General features: G+C 40.1%; 1 protein-coding gene across 12 annotated transcripts in view; it reads left to right on the top strand.

The window, feature by feature from the left end:
- Window positions 1-19,368, top strand: part of KIAA0753 (KIAA0753 ortholog) — a 74,393-nt gene that overhangs the window by 18,536 nt on the left and 36,489 nt on the right. For 10 of the 12 annotated variants that reach the window (XR_002517956.2, XR_638857.4, XM_009189493.4 and 7 more), the window contains 5 exons: window positions 3,910-4,534; window positions 7,776-7,882; window positions 9,053-9,115; window positions 9,568-9,783; window positions 11,750-11,960. Coding sequence is in view for 10 of the 12 variants with exons in the window: in XM_009189493.4 (XP_009187757.2) it covers window positions 3,910-4,534; window positions 7,776-7,882; window positions 9,053-9,115; window positions 9,568-9,783; window positions 11,750-11,960 (1,222 nt within the window). In the remaining 2 variants the exon portion in view is untranslated. Of the gene's footprint in view, window positions 1-3,909; window positions 4,535-7,775; window positions 7,883-9,052; window positions 9,116-9,567; window positions 9,784-11,749; window positions 11,961-19,368 lie in introns of those variants that run through there. The other 2 variants (XM_021928651.2, XM_031657324.1) reach the window with 2 other exon arrangements.

The raw sequence follows: 19,368 nt of genomic DNA, 5'->3' as shown, positions 1-19,368 counted from the left end.
TCATTGTAAAGTTACTCCTTTGCTTTTTGTAATTATTTGTCTTGGAGACTATGTTAATGTCTCTTTAACACCTCAAACTTTCACCAACTACTTTTAGTATTTTTGCCTGAATCAGTTTTTTATTATGATGGTTGGCAAATGGGGATTTCTAATTTTACCCTTCCTTCTACATTTACTTGTTGCCTTACTACTATAAGGAAGAACTTTCCCTTCTTTTCCTAGTACTTACTTACTTATTTCAGCACAGACTCAGTATTATTTTTTATTCCCATTATTTATTTTGTTGTGCAGATATTTATTTTGATGTTCAAATGGTCTTTGATTTAGCCAGTGAGAGCCACTTCGAGTTGGCCCCAGTGTCTCTTTGACATGATCTCATCTGTCTTTGACCACTTTATGGTGTAAAAAGACACTCCAAGGCTGGGTGTGGTGGCTCGTGCCTGTAATCCCAACACTTTGGGAGGCCAAGGCAGGAGGATCATTTGAGGTCAGGAGTTCAAGACCAGCCTGGCCAACATGGTGAAACCCCATCTCTACTAAAAAATACAAAAAAATTAGCCAAGCATGGTGGTGCACACCTATAATCTCAGCTACTTGGGAGTCCGAGGCAGGAGAATCACTTGAACCTAGGAGGCAGAGGTTGCAGTGAGCCAAGATTGCACCACTGCACTCCAGCCTGGGTGACTCCGTCTCATAAATAAATAAATAAATAAATAAATAAATAAATAAATAAAAGCTATTCCAGGCTCAGCTTGTCTTTTCCTTGTCCTGGCCCTGGAATTAACCGTTTATCCAAGGAGACTTTGATTCTTCAGTGGAGAATGAAATTTTAAAAATCACTATCTGGGGCTGGATGTGCTCCTTGATACTGTTTTGTCACTGTTTCTAGGCCCTCTCAGAGGACAACTAGGAAATAGATGAATACTTGTGTGCATATACATACATGTACACACATTCATAAATGCACATCCATACTCACATATCTGTATGTACACTTTCTCATCTGCTTCCCCTTCCTTCCTTCCTTCCTTCCTTCTTTCCTTCCTTCCTTCCTTCCTTCCTTTCTCTTCCCTTCTTCCTTCTGTTTCTGTCTATGTATCTTTCTGTGCCTGTCTGCCTAGATGTTTGTATTAAAACTCACAAGTTCACACAAGTACCTCCATTTCAAATCCAACACTACGTATTTCCAACTCCCTTGTCCAAGAGCATGAAAGCTGGCTCTCATTATCCACAATATATTTACTTTTTTGCTCAATTCTAGAATGTACAAAAAGTCGTTTCTGAATTGTAATCTGTGTCTCTGCTCAAAACGAAGCCTGCAAAATTAGAGTTCAGTATTTGTTTGGAGTACATTTGTCTAAATTTAGCCTGACGGCATATAGTCCAAATACTATGTTCAAAAGTTACTGGGGTTAATTTTTTCATATTCACTTTTTAGCGTGGTTATGTTATTTATCTGAGATTCAGTTTAGTTCATTGGTTTCTGTTGGTATTTATTTGAGGGTTTTTCACTATCCTTAATGGATTTTTTTTTCCTTCCTTTCCTTCTTCCTCCCTGCATTCATTCATCTCTTTCTTCCTGTCTCTCGTGTATATGTGAAACATTAACATGGTTCCAAATATACGAAACGATATATTCAGAAAAGTTATCTGCTACCCCATTCCCTCTGTCCTTTCCATCCTATTTCTACCGGTTACCTGTAGATAACTAGTCTCATTAGTCTCTGATTTTTGTTTTCTGTTTCTTTTTGCACAAGCCATTCAGACGCATATATGTTTTCTTGTGTCTTTTTTTTTTATATGAAGGGTCGTATATTATAAATATACTTTTTGCACTTAGTGCTTTCTGCTAAACAATATATTCCAATCTCGCCACATTAATTCATAGAAGTGTCACAGAGATCTTCCTCATTTTTTTTTTTACATCTTCGTTTTACTGCATTTTGTGGATAGACTATTGTTTATTTAGCTACTCTCCTCCATGGGGACTCAGATTGATTCTAATAATTTACAATTACAAACAATATGGCACAGAGTAACCCTATACATACGTATTGTTGGCGGTGTGTCTGCAGGGTAAATTCCTAGAAGTGAGACTCCTGGGTCAAAAGGTAAATGTGACACTTGTCCTCCAAGTTGCCTGCTTGGGTCTCTTTCAAGTGTCTTTTCTTTCTTTCCTGCTCTAAAGCTTTTTAATTAAAAAAAAAAAGTGATGAATGCGTGTGTTTTTGTTAGCGATTGCCAAATTCCCCTCCATAAGAATTATGCCAGTTTGCATGACCACCAGCACCTCTTCTGTGAGGGTGCCTGCCTCCCACTGCCTCACCAACAGCGTGTATTACTATACTTTTAAATTTTTGCTAATCGATTGGGTAAGAGATGGTATTTCCATGTATTTTTAACTTGTGTTATGAGATTGGACATCTTCGTATGTACCTAAGGACCTTTTTTTTGGTAAATTACTCATATGTTTTTCCCTGTTTTTATTGAATTTTGATCTTTTTGTACTTCAATAATTATAATAATTATTATTATTTAGACAGTCTTCTCTGTCACCCAGGCTTGAGTGCAGTGGCTCGATCTCGGCTGACTGCAACCTCCACCTCCCAGACTCAAGCAATTCTTATGTCTTAGCCTCCTGAGTAGCTGGGATGGCAGGCGTGTGCCATCACGCCTAGCTAATTTTTGTATATTTTTTAGTAGAGATGGGGTTTTGCCATGTTGGCCAAGCTGGTCTCAAACTCCTGACCTCAAATGACCAACACTGTTCATCAGTCTATGTACCTTTCAGATGGTAACTACTTGTTTTCTCTTTAGTGAGCTTTTTAACTACTTTTAAAAAATCCGAAATACTTTCCTGAAGTTTTGTCACAATGGATTATTTTTAAGTGACCCTTGATGGCTGTGATTATATAAACACATTGATTGTGAGAGCTGGGGAGGTCATCTCCAAGGTCAAGGCATCACAGGACTGGGTTCATTGAATTTGTAGGCATGGATTCTCCTCATGCTATTGACCTGTCTTTGACAGGTTCATTCTGGAAGGCCTAAGGAGGGTACATATTTAAAGCCGTAAAATCGTTTCTTTCCTTTAAACTGATAATCCCGGAACAGATCATTTATCCTAACGAAATGATTTTAAAAGGTTAAAAAACTAAATGCATGGAGATATTAATTGAGGTAATATTTCTATTAGTGGAAAAACTGGAACAATCTAAATGTTTAATAATAACATTATAGTTAAGCATGAAAAGACCATTCATTGATTTTAGAAAATGCAACAATGACAAATAAAAACTGTAGGGATATGGAAACATGCTTATGTTTAAGTGCCAAATGAAACAAAACTTGTATTTATTATGAGGAAAACTGACAAAAACTTGAGCCTGTGTAAGAAAGCATAAGCAGACCGTTTCAAGTGAGGTACACTTAGGGGCAGGGTAAAAGATGGATCCAGCCACCAAATGAAGTCTCAGGAAGACTTATGAAGAAGTATTATCAGATGGCTTGGGTCTATCCATGGAACAAATTTTAAGAAAGCTCCAATGGGTTATATTGGTCACTTGCTGGGGCCTGACATTTTGAAATAGGACAGAAGTCCATAACTGGGAAATTGAAGGACTTAGTGGTTGCTGCTTGAAACTTTCTGGGTCGACTTTTAGAAGTGGGGCCCAGTATGACATTAGTAAACAGAAGGATAATAGTATGGGACTGGATGATTGTAGGATAGAACCGGGGTATGTGATGAACCCAAGGGTGTAGGAGAGTGGCTGTGTCTATCAGTAAAATAGAAAAATGCCTCTTGGCACTAATGATCTGGGGGCGAAATTTTAGAAATTTGGTTATAGACATGTACCAACTGTGCAGTATGGAATTTTTCTGATGTCTGCTTTTATTTGCTTCTTAAAGAACCAGCTGCAGTTTAATAGGAATGTTCCTACACATTCAAGCAACTTGGCAATCCGATATTCTTGCCCGCATGCCATTAGAATTGAAAAACTGAAGCACTCATACAATGAATCATACCATTGTAAAGACGCAGATTGTAGAGTTGGTCCTGACCTAGGCAGTTCTGTGTCATTTTCTGTCATATCAGAAGAGAGACTTAGTTATGCTGTCCACCTAGCCAGAAGAGATGTGAAACGCAGACAATTTGAAGAACATATAAAAGAACATCATCTCAGAAGTCAGCCTCAAAGCTCTCGGAAGTGTGGACATACTAAGTGTAAAATACCTGACCACAGGGTGGAAAGGAAGGAATCAAAGAGTCAAGCAGCCTGTCAGTGCAGCCACCAGCCGTCCAAAGTAGAAATCTCCAGCTCGGGTGCCAAAGTATACCTTTACTCATCTCATCCAGGCCAGTCAGATCTCACTGTGCCAAATTCACCACCCACCCGTGATCCGGGACTCCAGCCTCATCCCAGGACAGGTGACCACAAAAGCATAAGTGAACAGAAAAGCCTGCTAGAAGTCCAGCGACTCCAGAAAGAACTGAGCAGTTGTATCCACAGAATTGAAGAGGTAACGAAAAAAGGTGAGAAAAATTAGATTCTTTTCTTCGATTTAAGGCTGTGAGTATGGGGTAGTTTAAATGCATTCCTTGAGGACCCTTAACCCCTACAGCAGTTTCATTCCTTCCTTCTGTGAGTTGGTTCACTGGAGTGTGAGCACTCAGGACAAGACAGTTAGGCTTAGAGTTTGAACAGTGTCTTCCCCCAGCTCCTCTTTCCAGCGGAGGGACATGAAAGAACTTTTTCACTGTGGCTGCCCTTCGAATGTGCACTGACTGAGGGCCCAGCCTAGGAGGTGGCGTTAATGTTGGCTGAACCTTAGGTCTTCTGGGACCTGAGTGCAAATTATCCTATAATGTTTTCCCTCTTCTGGGAAAATTATTTTTCAGTTTGCTCAAAAAAAGAGCATAAAGTATTTATATTATAGGTAAAACCAGTTCTCACTTGGGCAGTATTTAGGTGAGTACACACCAGTGACAAGGGAAGTTGTGGGTATATGTGTAAAATGAGCACAGGGTAGGAAGGAAGAAGTTTAATCATCGTATATGGTTTTCTACAGTTCTGCAGTGTTCTCAGGGCCCTTGCATTTCCCTGCTGAGTAGAAGACTGGTTCCTCGTGGAGAATTTGGGGTTACCATAACTAACAAGTAGGGAATCAAGCCCAGCTTTCAGACTGCAAGGGGTATGGAGTTGAGCATCAAAAGAAACTGTTGCGCTAGGGCAGTACATAGTCTAGAATTATTTTTTGCATTTTCAATTTAATTTATGCGTATGTACATATATGCATCTTATGTAAAGAATTTAAGGTACCTTAAGAAATACCTGTGATTGAATGAGATAAAACAAAAATGCACATGACGACATTGTGGCAAATGAAGCAAAAGGAAAGGAAAAGCATTTACTAGGGATGAGTCACAGATTTGCTTCCGAGCTTCCTAGGAGCCAGCTAAAGAGGGGACTTCAGTCACTTGGAGAATTTACAAAGTCTAAGACGGAAAAAAACAATTGTGTAAGGAAAACAGTGATTCCACATATTAAGGCCAGAAAGAAATTTCTCCTGCAGGTCTTCTTCAAGAGTGTGCTGTATAATATCATGAACAATTCAAAAACATTCCAGTATAAAAGTAACAGAAATGTTGTGGCTTGTTTCTCTTGACATTCCTTAGTGTCAGCCTGTGGCATGGCCCCCTGCACACTTTGGTTGAAGCCCTGCGAGCAGGGGAACAAAGCCACAAGGCCCACTGCTCCGGCGATCTGGCCTAATACCGGGAACTGTTAGAACAGAGCTTTCAAAGCCTCTATGGGGAAGGACTGGGTTGGTTTATTTTATTTACATACATTTTCAGCGTGTCATAAGTCAGTACTTTGTGAACTATAATAAAAATGTCACGGTAGTGGCAAACTGCTATGGAAACACGTAAATGTATGCTTTAAATTTCTGTACCTAACCTTTCATGGACGAATAATAGTTTGCGATGGCCCCTGGCTGCAGACCCCCTTTAAAGTAGCCCCGAAGGCCCATTTGTGCTTCCCAATGCTGCTTTGTAGATAGCTGCAAGCGCTGCATCAGAAATCGTCTGCAATGAGCCTTCAAACCCCCCACCTAAGCCCGTTCCATTTGTGTTCGTATAAGTATGTGAATCCGGATTTCCTCCCTACCATGCAGCCCAAACGAGATGAAAATAATTAGACATATAAGGTCTCATGAGACTGCATCTGTATGTACAACTTCTGACTTCAGATTTTTGCTTTCTTCAAAACAGCCTTATATTCTTTGCATTGTTTGATGTTTTAAAGAGTAAATATGAAAAATTTGAACTTATAAAATACACTTTTACTAATTGAAGATTCCCTTTTCTTTGATAATTGGACTATATTGGAGTTTTGTATAAGAATTTGTGTAAGTGTATTTGGAAACCACAGCCTGGAAGGAATAGATAGATTGCATCTCCTTCAGGCAGTTTTCCAGAAACAATTTCTTTGAAGCAGTCTTTTGAAGATGTAGAGCACCAGTGTGTACAAGGGTATGTTTCCTGAGAAATGCATGAAGACTCTAGGCACTCAAATAATTTTAAGACTTGCTATCTTAATATGTTAGAGAAAGGACTTGTCTTTTGAAATCAAGATTAAGGCTGGGCATGGTGGCTCACACCTGTAATCCCAGCACTTTCGGAGGCTGAGGCAGGCGGATCACTTGAGGCCAGGAGTTTGAGACCAGCCTGGCCAACATGCCGAAACCCTGTCTCTACTAAAAATACAAAAATTAGCTGGGTGTGGTGGTGTGGACCTGTAATCCCAGCTACTGAGGAGGCTGAGACATGAGAATCACTTGGCCCGGGAGGTGGAGGTTGCAGTGTGAGACTGGTAACAGTGTGAGACTCTGCCTCAGAAAGAAAAAGAAAACAAAAGATTATGATAAGATGCTATCTTAGTATCTTTTTTTTTTCTTCTTCTTCTCTTTTTTAAGACAGTCTCATTTTGTCACCCAGGCTAGAGTGTAGTGGCACAATCTGAGCTCACTACAACCTCCACCTCCTGGGTTCAGGCAATTCTCCTGCCTCAGCCTCCCGAGTAGCTGGGATTACAGGCGCCCACCACCACACCTGGCTAATTTTTGTATTTTTAGTAGAGACAGGGTTTTGCCATGTTGGCCGGGCCGGCCTCAAACTCTTGACCTCAGGTGATCTGCCCGTCTCAGCCTCCCAAAGTGCTGGAATTACAGGGGTGAATCACCATGTCTGGCCGGGATTTCTCTTTTGAATTCAACATTTGATTATTCTCTACTAAACAGCAAAGAGTAAAGACCATGTTAAGTGTCTTTCAGGACATATTTAGTGGCTGATCAATAGGCATTTATTAATATCTTCTTTACATTGTGAAACTAATCTTGCTAAACATAACAGGCCAATAAAAAGTTTTTGAAAAAATAGCAAGAATAACAGATTTTGGCTCAATATAAAGAATTTTAAAACAGTAAGAGTTGCCTCATAGTGAAATCGCTGTCCAGTGGGAATTCTGGCTGGAGGGGAGCTTGATGGAGTAAATGTCTTCATATCCCTTCCATCTCTCAGTCAGTACACAGTACCAGTTACTGCTGGTTTCTTGGCTGATGAAAAATGAAATTTTGTGTTATGATAGCTTCATTTTTTTCTTAATAAAACCAGAGATCTTCAACTTTATTATTTCTGTAAGTAATCGAAGTCTTTGTAAGTTTTAATATATGGTTTATAATCCACTTTTGGGGAAAACTATTAATATTTTCAGGTAGACTAGAAGAAGCTTTGGATCCAGATGAAGAACGTCGAATCCGTGTCAGGAGACAGGAGCAAGCTGCTCGCTCTGCCCGAATGCTCTACGTGCTCCAGCAGCAGGTGTGAAAAGTTCAGGGAGAAGCAGGGCAGTCAGCCTTGTGTACTGCTTCCTTAGAGAGTCTCCGTTTTCCTTTGGTCTCAGAAAGATGAGCACTGGAGTATCCCATATGAGTTCTGAGAGATTTGTGAGGCTCAATTTCCTGAACACATGGGCAAATAATTCTCATTCTTTTTGTAATCTGCGTGTGTGTGTGTGTGTGTGGGTGGGTGGGTGTGGCCAAACTCCTTAAACTTTTTGAGGTCATAGACCTTTGAGAATCTATTAAAAGCCTCTCCTCCCCACCCCCAAGATGCTTATACATTATATAGCACATATTTTTGCATAGGAAGTCAGGTGGATCAGTTACCCTGAACCCTTGGTCCTAGCTGTGGACCCCAGTCTTAGAGAAAAGGGACCTTGTTAGTTTCCCATCTATTTCATGTTTATAATGTATAGAAGCTTGTAATAGTAAATAATTTGGTAAACAGCAAAGAGTAAAGACCATGTTAAGTGTCTTTGAGGACACCTTTAGTGGCTGATACACAGGCATTTACATTCTTTACGTTGTGATGGATTTTAAAAAAGTGTTTGTTGTGACTTTCATGCCTTATACATTAGTAAGCCTTTTACTCATTTCTGGTCACTGAAGTCACATGTTAGCCTTATTGCTTGAACCAAAAACTGTACTTTTTCACTGAAAAGAGCATGCCTGAGTTAGGTTTTGCACTGTATTCTTTTGGGTTCTATTTCAGTTCTTATTCTACACTGCTGCCGTAGAGATTGCTCTAAAACATGAATCTTACCATGTCAGACCTCTGCTTAAAAGACTTTAGTGGCTCTCTGTAACTTAGAGGACGAAAGCTAAACTCTTCAGCGTGGCGTGTAAGACTTCACGATCCGGTCCGCCTGCGTTTCCAGAGTCACCTCCGCCTTCACTCCTTCATGTTAAATTCCTATTATATTACACTGGGGACCAAGGGGTGAAGGTGAACACTGCCTGTTTACCATCTTGAACTGGAAACCAGTAACTGTTTTTTGGGTACATGAATGAAGAGCCTTTTTTCATTTTCAAGTGACTTTAATTAATAATGGTTATATTTGGACAAGATGAGATATATCGATGTATCCTTTTCTACAAAAAAGATCCATGGAAAGGTATGAAGTTTTCTTTTTTCCCCTTTACAAAACAGGTAAAAGAAATCCAGGAAGAATTGGATAAATTGAGTCCACATAAAATTAAACACACTAAGAAGGTATGCTGCAATTAAATTATTTATTAAATTATTTATAAATTAAAAATATTTATAAATATGAATATTATAAATTACTTATAAATCACATTTCCCAGTGTTTTGTTAGTATTGTGTAGGGCCCTCTGCACTAATGTTATTTTCAGTACTTGTAGAAACCTGTTAGTGAGGGAGCGAGCACTTTAAATATTCTGAATATGGTTGCCTTCCAAGGAACAGGTTCTAAAAAATAGATTTTTATTTTTGTTGCTGCTAGTGTAAGAAATTGGGAATAGTAAGGAAAAGACTGTCACTGGAAAACTTTAAACTTTAAACTCACTTTACTATGAAAAAGTTTTCACAATAGAAAGCACTTTATACAGAAAGAAGACAGGCTATACATATTCTTAGAAGTTGGGTGATTGTTAGCAAGTTCTGAGCATGGAAATGACTTCTCTCATCTTGTTTATTACCAGTCATGGGCAATGTCGAAGCTGGCGGCTGCCCATCGAGGAGCCATTCGGGCCTTACAGATGTTTGTCACTCAGTTTACTGACCGAGGGGAGCATCCACTTCCTGCTCGGTATAGGGAACTGGGCAGCCTTATTCGCCAGCTTTCGCTTTGTTCTGCCAAGCTGGATGCGGACCCTTCTGTTCCTGATGTGGTTATAGATATTCTGCAACAAATTGAGGTATGGAATTGATTCCAATTTTTGTTAGAGGTGTATCGGAAGTAATGCTTACTATTACCTAGTTTCGTTAGGATTTATGGAGAATACAAGACAAAGCCATTACCTAGTGAATTAAAAGCTTTGCAGAGGGCAGAAGAAACACTTATTTTTATTTTGTTATTTTTACAGTCTAGTCTATGTTATCGTATTTCACTACTTCAAAAATTGGTGACTTGAATATAAAACATATAACAACTTTAAACCAGGTTCATTAACTAAACGGAATGTGCCATTCCCTGGCCCATGCCATTTGAGAAAAAAATGTATTAGCATAGAAAAGGAAACCAGTAAAGCAGTCTTAGATTAGAATATCAGTGTTTAATTTAGATGGATTTTAGAAAAGAAGAAACACTTAAAGGTACAGTATATGGAATCAGAACCTTAAATCTTATGATATAGCTAGAGAGTTCTAGAAATCACAACTGGCATGCATTAGACAGGAATTGATAGTGTTCTTACTCTTGTATTTCTCTAGATAGATGAGATCACCTATCAATCAGCGTGGACAAATCCAGTAAACTTTGTTTTGTCTCTTTTTTCACTGGTGACAAAGATACCTCAGTTTTATAGCTCTCTGAAGTTTGCATGGTGGTACCATATAATTTTGCCATTTGAACCTGTCTATGGCGGTATGCTTTGCAATGGGTTTTACTGCTGTTGTACGGATTAAGCTTTTTTAGAAAAGCAAAAGTTGGAGAGATGACAGTTATTTTTCTTGAGAGCTAGAGATCAAATTCTGTCTTCTGACTCCCATGCTAGTATTAGTTCCCCTACGCCATATATTTTCATCCACAAATAGAAAGGTCATCTTTATGTTAGTGTGCCATAGTAAGCTGTTAGCTGTAGAAGAAAGGTGGATAGTGGAGAGAATTCTAGACTAAATGACACTCCGGTTCTACCACCATTAACCAGCTCTCGGTGGTCTTTAAGGCCCCTTCTGCCTTCACAGTTTCATTGTCAAGCAAATATGATTGTGATTTTCATTGGTTGCATTTGTGTATATAGAGCTCGCTGTGAGGAATGCTGTTGTCAAATGCAGACCTTAGAATTTCAGGCCGCATCTCAAGTCATGTGATGCTTTTTTAACATATCCATAAGAAACGTTTATTGGCCGAAATAACTTCATTTAGAGTACACATCTTCATAATCCTAGAAAGGATCTGAAGAGACTCTCTAGTCCCTCTCCTACATTGTGAGCTTGAATAAGAGTACCTTTAACATAATGTTTCTTCAACAGAATGTTTATCTCCCCTGCTTTTCAAAATGCAAGAAATGGGTTATTTTTCCTGTTGTGGCCCTACACCATCTCATGATGTATTGTCTTACTATGTTACTATTCTCTGAACTAAATCTTCCTGACTGTGTTCAGTTGTCCTTAATCTGTACTGACCAGGTGGAGACTGGGCCCTGACTTCCCAGTAATGAATGGGTGGGAACTTATTAGAGGATATGCCTCTTTTTAGGAAGGTGAGACACAGATCTTCTACTCTTATTGACCTATTAAGTATTCTTTAGTTCATGAAAATGTATGTTAGATACAGTATGTGTGTCCACTTGAAAGACTATTTGAGTTTATGAGATTTTTGTTGATGATTAAAATGCTTTTGAAGCAGATGGGATAATGTTCTGAAGACTATTGTTAATTTCTAAAATGATGATCCTTTAAGATTTGGATGCCTTTAAAAGTAGTCATATTCATTATGTCTTTGCTATTGGCTTTAGTGAGCTACACATCTGAAAGTACTTGCAGAAATTGTTATTAATTAGATATCCTAAATAATAACATTTTTTAAATTAAGATTATATTAACTGTTAGAGATAGCCATTTAATAACACATTTCCCTGGAGTCCTTATTTTCAATTTTGTGATTAAAAGTCATACTTTTCTGAGATAAACTAAGAGAATAATCGATTGTTTTTGTGGCAGGCTTTGGAATCTCTCCTGGAAAAGAAACTGTCACCAAAAAAGGTGAAAAAATGTTTCAGTGAAATTCGGAGCAGATTTCCTGTTGGTAGCCAAAAGGCCTTAGAGAGATGGCCAAGTGTATCACCAAAGGGTGAGAGGAGGCCCCTCACAGCAAAGGGCACATGCCCACAGGAAACAAGTCAACCTTCCATGGCAAAGCAGCTTCTGGCCGGTATGTGTCTTAAAGTGTTTGTTGCAAGATATTTTATTCATTACAATTATCTGTGCTGTAACAGTTACTGCACTGAGGGGAAAGTCAGGATTTAGGACCTAGCCCACAACAGATGAACTTTAAGTAGGATCAGTAGATAGCAACCAAGATGCTCCCTCAGGCTGGAGGCTGGAATATTCTATAGAGGAAGGTTGAGAAAGTAACATTTCCTTTTGCTACATCATAGTGTTTGGGCTACCCAAGGCAAATTCCCAGAGAGCTGGAAGTTAGAACCCTACTTTAAAAAAAAGTTTATTTATAATGATAGAGAGATATACACACACACACACACATACATTATATATATATATATATATATATATATATATATATATATTTTTTTTTTCCCTCAGATAAGTTTTTGTTATTCTAAGAAGTGGAATTGTTAGGTGATACAGTATGCGCATTTAAACAGATACTGCCAACTTGCCCCTTAAAAGTGGGCACACATTTATGTCTTGACTAGCGGTGACATCAGTATGTATTTCCACTCATCTTCACCAAGTATGTTATATAAAAAAATTTTGAAAGCTTTCCAGTCTCAGTGGACAGTGGCATCTTCTTGTTTTCTGTTGCATTTCGTGATTCCTGGTGAGGGTTGTCGTTTCTTCACATGCTCCTTAGCCGTGTTATTTCCTCTTCTGTAATTTGCCTGTTCATATTCTGTATCCATCTCCCTGCTCGGTTTTAAGTGTTTTGCTTATGGATGTGTATGTTAGGATACTGCATTTCGTTGGTCTGAGGTACACATTTGAATGCTCCTGAAATCATTATTAATTGATGACAACTTGTAGTTAATCGTAACAGTTTAAAATTGTAAACATTTTAAACATTTAAAAATTCCTGGTGAGGTATAAAATACTGATGTGTCTTATAATTGATGTTTTAGATTTGATGAAATATGGGACTTTGTTGGTTAACTCTTGTATTTCTCTAGATAGATGAGATCACCTATAAATAAGTATGGACAAATCCAGTAAACTTTGTTTTTTTTGTCTTTTTTCTTTTTTTAATTAAAGTAGAACATACAAGTTGGGGGCGGTGGCTCACACCTGTAAACCCAGCACTTTGGAAGGCCAAGGCAGGTGGATCGCTTGAGCCCAGGAGTTTGAGACCAGCCTGGGCAACATAAGTAGACCCTGTCTCTACAAAAAATGCAAAGGTTAGCCAGGAGTGGTGACTCATGCCTGTGATCCCAGCTACTTGGAAGGCTGACACAGGAGGATCACTTGAGCCTGGGAGGTGGAGGTTGCAGTGAGGTGAAATTGCACCACTGCACTTCAGCCTGGGTGACACATACAGATAGAAAAGTACACAAAATAATGTAGATTTATAGCTCAATTAATTTCCAGAAAACAAAAACATCTGTATAACTGCTATCTAGGTCAAGGAATAGAACATTACCGGCATCTAAGAAGTTCCCCTTTGAGTTACCCCTTCCAATGTTTATCTTCTTTATTTTCCCCAGATTATTCTGATTTTTTTTTTTTTTGAAGTGGAGTTGCATTCTGTTGTCCAGGCTGGAGTGCAGTGATGCGATCTCGGCTCACTGCAACCTCTGCCTCCTGGGTTCAAGCAGTTCTCCTGCCTAGCCTCCTGAGTAGCTGGGATTACAGGTGCGCACCACCATGCCCAGCTAATTTTTTTATTTTTAGTAGAGATGTGGTTTTACCATGTTGGCCAGGCTGGTCTTGAACTCCTGACCTCAAGTGATCCAGCTGCCTCAGCCTTCCGAAGTGCTGGGATTACAGGCGTGAGCCACAGCACCTTGCCTATTATTGGAGTTTTTAATTGTTTTAGAGTTCTGTATTCAATCTACTTACATTTAATGAGATTAATGACATATTTGAACTTTTTTCTGCCTGATTTTATGTTTCATTTGCCAAAGTTTTTTTCTTTGTTGTAATTTACTACATTAATCAAAATTTTATTTCATTTTTTCCTCATTGATTTGAAAGTTATATTTATCAGTCCAGAATTCAGTTGATTTATTTCTCAATCTGCCACTATTCTGTGGAACCTTAATAATTGAGTGTTCCACTTCTACCACAAGTGTAACTGTAAGAGACAGGAAAAACCAAACTGTTTTTCCTACTTACTTAAGACTGTCAATACTTCACCTCTGACACCAAATGTGTAGGGTTTTGCCACACCAAACAATTCTCCAGGGGACACCAACTGGGTATCCTGTAATTCAACTCAGTCCTGACACTGTCTCCCTGGAATTAGAGTCAGATACCACGGGTTAAGGTTCAGTCCCATAAGACAATCCAACTTCAGACACCAGTCACAAGTCCCAGGTTGTGACCTATGCTTCTGAGTGACAGGCTATAAAATTGGGGCTTCCTTGACCCCCTCCTGGGGTTTGCTAGGATGGCTCATAGAACTTAGAGAAACACTTTACTTATGTTTACCCATTTATCATAAAGGGTGTTATGGAAGATACAGATGAACAACCAGGTGGAAGAGATGTGTAGGACAAAGTATAATATGTGGAAGGGCACAGAGCTTCCATGCCCTCTCCAGGGGAGCCACCCTCCAGGACCCCCCACATGTTCACTATCCTGGGAGCTCCTCAAACCCTGCAGTTCTGGGATTTGTTTTTTTCTTTTTCTTTTTTCTTTTTTTTTTTTTGAGACAGAGTCTCGCTCTTGTTGCCCAGGCTGGAGTGCAGTGGCGCGATCTCGGCTCACCGCAACCTCCGCCTCCCGAGTTCAAGTGATTCTCCTGCCTCAGCCTCCCGAGTAGCTGGGATTACGGGCATGTACCACCTTGCCCGGCTAATTTTATATTTTTAGTAGAGACAGGGTTTCTCCATGTTGGTCAGGCTGGTCTTGAACTCCCATCCTCAGGTGATCCACTCGTCTCGGCCTCCCAGAGTGCTGGGATTACAGGCGTGAGCCACCGCACCCAGCTAGTTCTTGGATTTTTATGGAGACTTCATCACATAGACATGATCAATGATGAACTCAATCTCCAGCCCCTCTCCCCTTCCTGTAGGATGGAGGATGGGACTGGGAGTTCCAAGCTTCTAATCATGGCATGGTCTTTCTGGTGACCAGCTCCAAGAGTCACCTCATTAGAGAAAAAAAAAAAGAAAAATGCTTCCTTAGCCAGGAAATTCCAAGGGATAAGACCTCTGTGTCAGGTACTGGGGTTAAAGACCAAATATTAGGAAAAAAAGATGAACCTAGCGCCCCTATGCTAGGGAAATTAGAAGAGTTTTAGGAGCTCTGGGCCAGAAACTGGGCTCGAGACCAGATGTTTATTTTTTATTATATTACAATAAAAACCTAATTTTGTTCATTTACTATTAGATATTTATTCACTTTAATGGGATGTTCGCTCTCCTTCATTGGTAGGCAGGTAAAACTAATATAGTGTCTTCCTTCTAATTTAGAAGTCTGCCTTTGCCAGCCTTTCCCTTGAGGGTGGGTGTCAGATTTATTTGTCCTTATATCCTCTATGATGAGCCCAGCATCTGCCACATAGTTAGGCACTTAAGTGCTTGTTGAAAGACTCTATGAAGAAATGTAATTGAATAAGAAAAGATTTCTGAGTAGCAAATCATAGTAACTTGAGTTCTGGGTGCTAGGGAGCTCATTTTGATAGACTGGAGGAAATGGAGAGAACATTCCAGGCCAGCACACAGAGAAGTGTTTGCTAAATGAGTTAGAAGATTTGAGGTGCTCATCAGCTGACTAGTGAAAAATGGAGACCAGTTTCAGAGAGAAGCTGGAAAACCTGCTAACCTAAAACTCATTACAGGAACAAATGTAGGAAAGCTGGGAGGCAGAGGGGGGAAATTTGGACCAAGGAGACCTAGATTCTAGTCCCACCTCTGCCAGTTTGTGAATCTGGGTTGACTTAATCTGTCTGAATCTTATTTATTTATTTATTTTGAGACATAGTCTTGCTTTGTCGCCCAGGCTGGAGTGCAGTGGCATGATCTCAGCTCACTGCAAACCCTGCCTCCTGAGTTCAAGCGGTTCTCCTGCCTCAGCCTCCCGAGTAGCTGGGATTATAGGCACGTTCCACCCTGCCTGGCTAATTTTTTGCATTTTTAGTAAAGATAGGGTTTTACCACGTTGGTTAGGCTGGTCTTGGACTCCTGACCTCAGGTGATCCACCTGCCTCGGCCTCCCAAAGTGCTGGGATTACAGGTGTGAGCCACCGCGCCCGGCCTGAATCTGAATTTTTTCATCTATAAAATGGGAAGGATAGTCTTTGTGTTTTGTGACTGACTTAGTTGTTGTAAGTGGCAAATTATCTAGTTGCTAAATGCTGTAAAAATCTAAGGTGGCATTTTTAGTTTTAATAATAGCACTAAGTTATTAAGAAAAGGCTAGATTATGTTAGGCATTTTCTAACTAAGGAAACAAATCTTTGGTGGCTATTTTAAAAGGAGTTTTGGGCCAGGTGCAGTGGCTCATGCCTGTAATCCCAGCACTCTGGGAGGCCGAGGTGGGCAGATCACGAGGTCAGGAGATCGAGACCATCCTGGCTAACACGTGAAACCCCATCTCTACTAAAAATACAAAAATTAGCCGGTATGGTGGCGTGCGCCTGTAGTCCCAGCTACTGGGGAGACTGAGACAAGAGAATGGTGTGAACCCGAGAGGCGGAGGTTGCAGTGAGTCGAGATCGCACCACTGCACTCCAGCCTGGGCGACAGAGTGAGACTCTGTCTCAGAAAAAAACAAAGGAGTTTTGCGTGGCTATAGAGAAGTAAACTTCAGTTCTCTGGAAAATGTATTTATGGGGAACAGCTCTATGGTCCCTGACAAGGCAGAATGAATGGGACTTACGTGGGACCAAAAGCCAGAAGACTTGGCTCTGCCACTCCTTGGGAACCTTGAGTAAAACACTTAAGGTTTTGGTAGCCCTCCTAGTTTTATTTTATATTTGTTGTTTTTTCTTGTTCTCTGGATTTCAGAAGGTTACATTTTCCTATTTCTGTCTTAGGTATCACTCTACCCAATTCTTCCATTCTGATTTCCTAAGGTCTTCTCTTCCCCACCCACCCCTGAAAAAATACCCTGGGGAGCCACTGGGATGGAAAACCCTCCCTGTGTACTCTTCATTTGGAATATACGCCTGAGCCTGATTTGATCAGCTATCTTGTGATTTACATCAGAGTTGGCTGGTGCAGTTTTTTCGTAGCTTCTGAACTGTTCTTGCATTGGTTGATTCCATTAGTGTAACTTGTCAGCGACGAGGATGGTGGCTCCCTTCCCACTACCAGCAGTGTCCTCAAACTCACTCCTAAAACTTATGCTGTGTTTACATGCTGATTTATGCAAATCATTACTGGAAAGGTATCAGGACCTACAGTCAGGTTGCTTTGATGTATATAAGCTTGGGAGTTAAATAAATTACAGACCAAGGATTTTGGATTTTTTTTTTTTTTTCTGTTGAGACAGAGTCTTGCTCTGTTGCCTAGGCTGGAGTGCATTGGTGCGATCTCAGCTCACTGCAAGCTCCACCTCCCGGGTTCACGCCATTCTCCTGTCTCGGCCTCCTGAGTAGCTGGGACTACAGGTGCCTGCCACCATGCCCGGCTAATTTTTTGTATTTTTAGTAGAGATGAGGTTTCACTGGGTTAGTCAGGATGGTCTCGATCTCCTGACCTCATGATCCACCTGCCTCCAAGGATTTAGTTTTACCATTCTTTTCTTCTGATTTATATTTCCTTGCTATGTAACTTCTTTTTTTTTTTTTTTTTTTTTTTTTTTTTGAGATGGACTCTCGCTCTGTCACCCAGGCTGGGAGTAGCTGGTACTACAGGTGCACACCACCACGCCCAGCTAATTTTTTTTGTATTTTTAGTAGAGATGGAGTTTCACCATATTGACCAGGCTGGTTTTGAACTCCTGATCTCGTGATCTGCCCGCCTCGGTCTCCCAAAGTGCTGGGATTACAGGCGTGAGTCACTGCGCCTGGCCCCGTGTAACTTCTGTAGCTTTGATAAGTACCTAATTAAAGTACCTAATTAAAGGATGTAGTGACAGGAAATCTGACCCTTGACTGACTGTTAAAGTAGTCCGAATGTAGTTTTCCTTTGTTGTGAAATATTTAAAATATACAGAAAGGAATAAAAAGAATAATATTGTATATCTACTACTTAAATTTAATAAATTTTAACATTTTTGCTTTAATTACTTCAGAATTTTGTTTCTTAGAAATAAAATACAGCACAGGTTGAGCATTCCTTATCCAAAATACTTGGAACCAGAAGTGCTTTGGATTTAAACATTTTCTGGATTTTGGAATATTTACTTTCTACCTACCGATGGAACATCCCGAACCCGAAAATCTGAAATGCAAAAGGCTCCAGTGAACATTTCCCTAGAGCATTATGTTGGTGCTCAAAAAGGTTCCACTTTTGGAGCATTTTGGATTTTGGATTTTTGGGATTTGGGATGCTCAACCTGTAGTCCCTTCTTATCCAAGGGGATACGTTTCAAAACTTACCCCAAAGTGGGATACCCAAAACTGAGGATAGCACCTAACTCATTTGCTGTCATTTGGAACACATTTCTGTTCATGTCTTCCAGCCACTAATTTAATTCTTTTTCCATCCTAAGTATCACTCACTATGGCCATAACTTGTCAGTTTGAGGTGTGACAACAAAACTAGCTTTGAATTTCTTTTTCCTTCTTCACAATTTCACAAAAAGAAGATTCATTCTTACTAGATTCAGTAATAGCAGCATATGATTTTTTTTCTCTTTCCTTATGAAGTGAAGCACTTTACCTTTTCACTGAAAGGGGACGTTTTCCAGCTTCTTCAGCATATCTGAATTGCCAGCATCGCTGTAGTTGCTCTTTGAGGCCATTGTGAAGGCAAGTAAGGGTTACTGGAACACAAGCACTGCAATACGAGACAGTCGTTCTGATCGCCAAGACAGCTGCTAGGTGACTAACAGGCAGGGAGCCTCTACAGCATGGATACACAGTTTAAAACTTATGGGCGGGGCGCGGTGGCTCACGCCTGTAATCCCTGTGTTTTGGGAGGCTGAGGTGGGTGGATCACCTGAGGTCAGGAGTTCGAGACCAGCCTGACTAGTATGGTGAAACCCCATCTCTACTAAAAATACAAAAATTAGGCGTGGTGGCACACACCTGTAATCCCAGCACTGTGGGAGGCTGAGGCTGGTGGATCACTTGAAGTCAGGAGTTTGAGACCAGCCTGGCTGGTCTTATAAAAATATAAGATAGGTCTTATATTTTTAGACCTGTCTGTACTAAAAATATAAAAATTAGCTGGACGTGATGATGCACTCTGTAATCTAAGCTACTCGGGAGGCTGAGACAGGAGAATTGCTTGAACCTAGGAGGCGGAGATTGCAGTGAGCCGAGATCGTGC

The sequence above is a fragment of the Papio anubis genome, chromosome 17, assembly GCF_008728515.1.
Source record: "Papio anubis isolate 15944 chromosome 17, Panubis1.0, whole genome shotgun sequence".
Lineage (NCBI taxonomy): Eukaryota > Metazoa > Chordata > Mammalia > Primates > Cercopithecidae > Papio > Papio anubis.
Note: the sequence above shows the minus strand (reverse complement) of the source record. Positions and strands in the feature narration are given on the sequence as shown.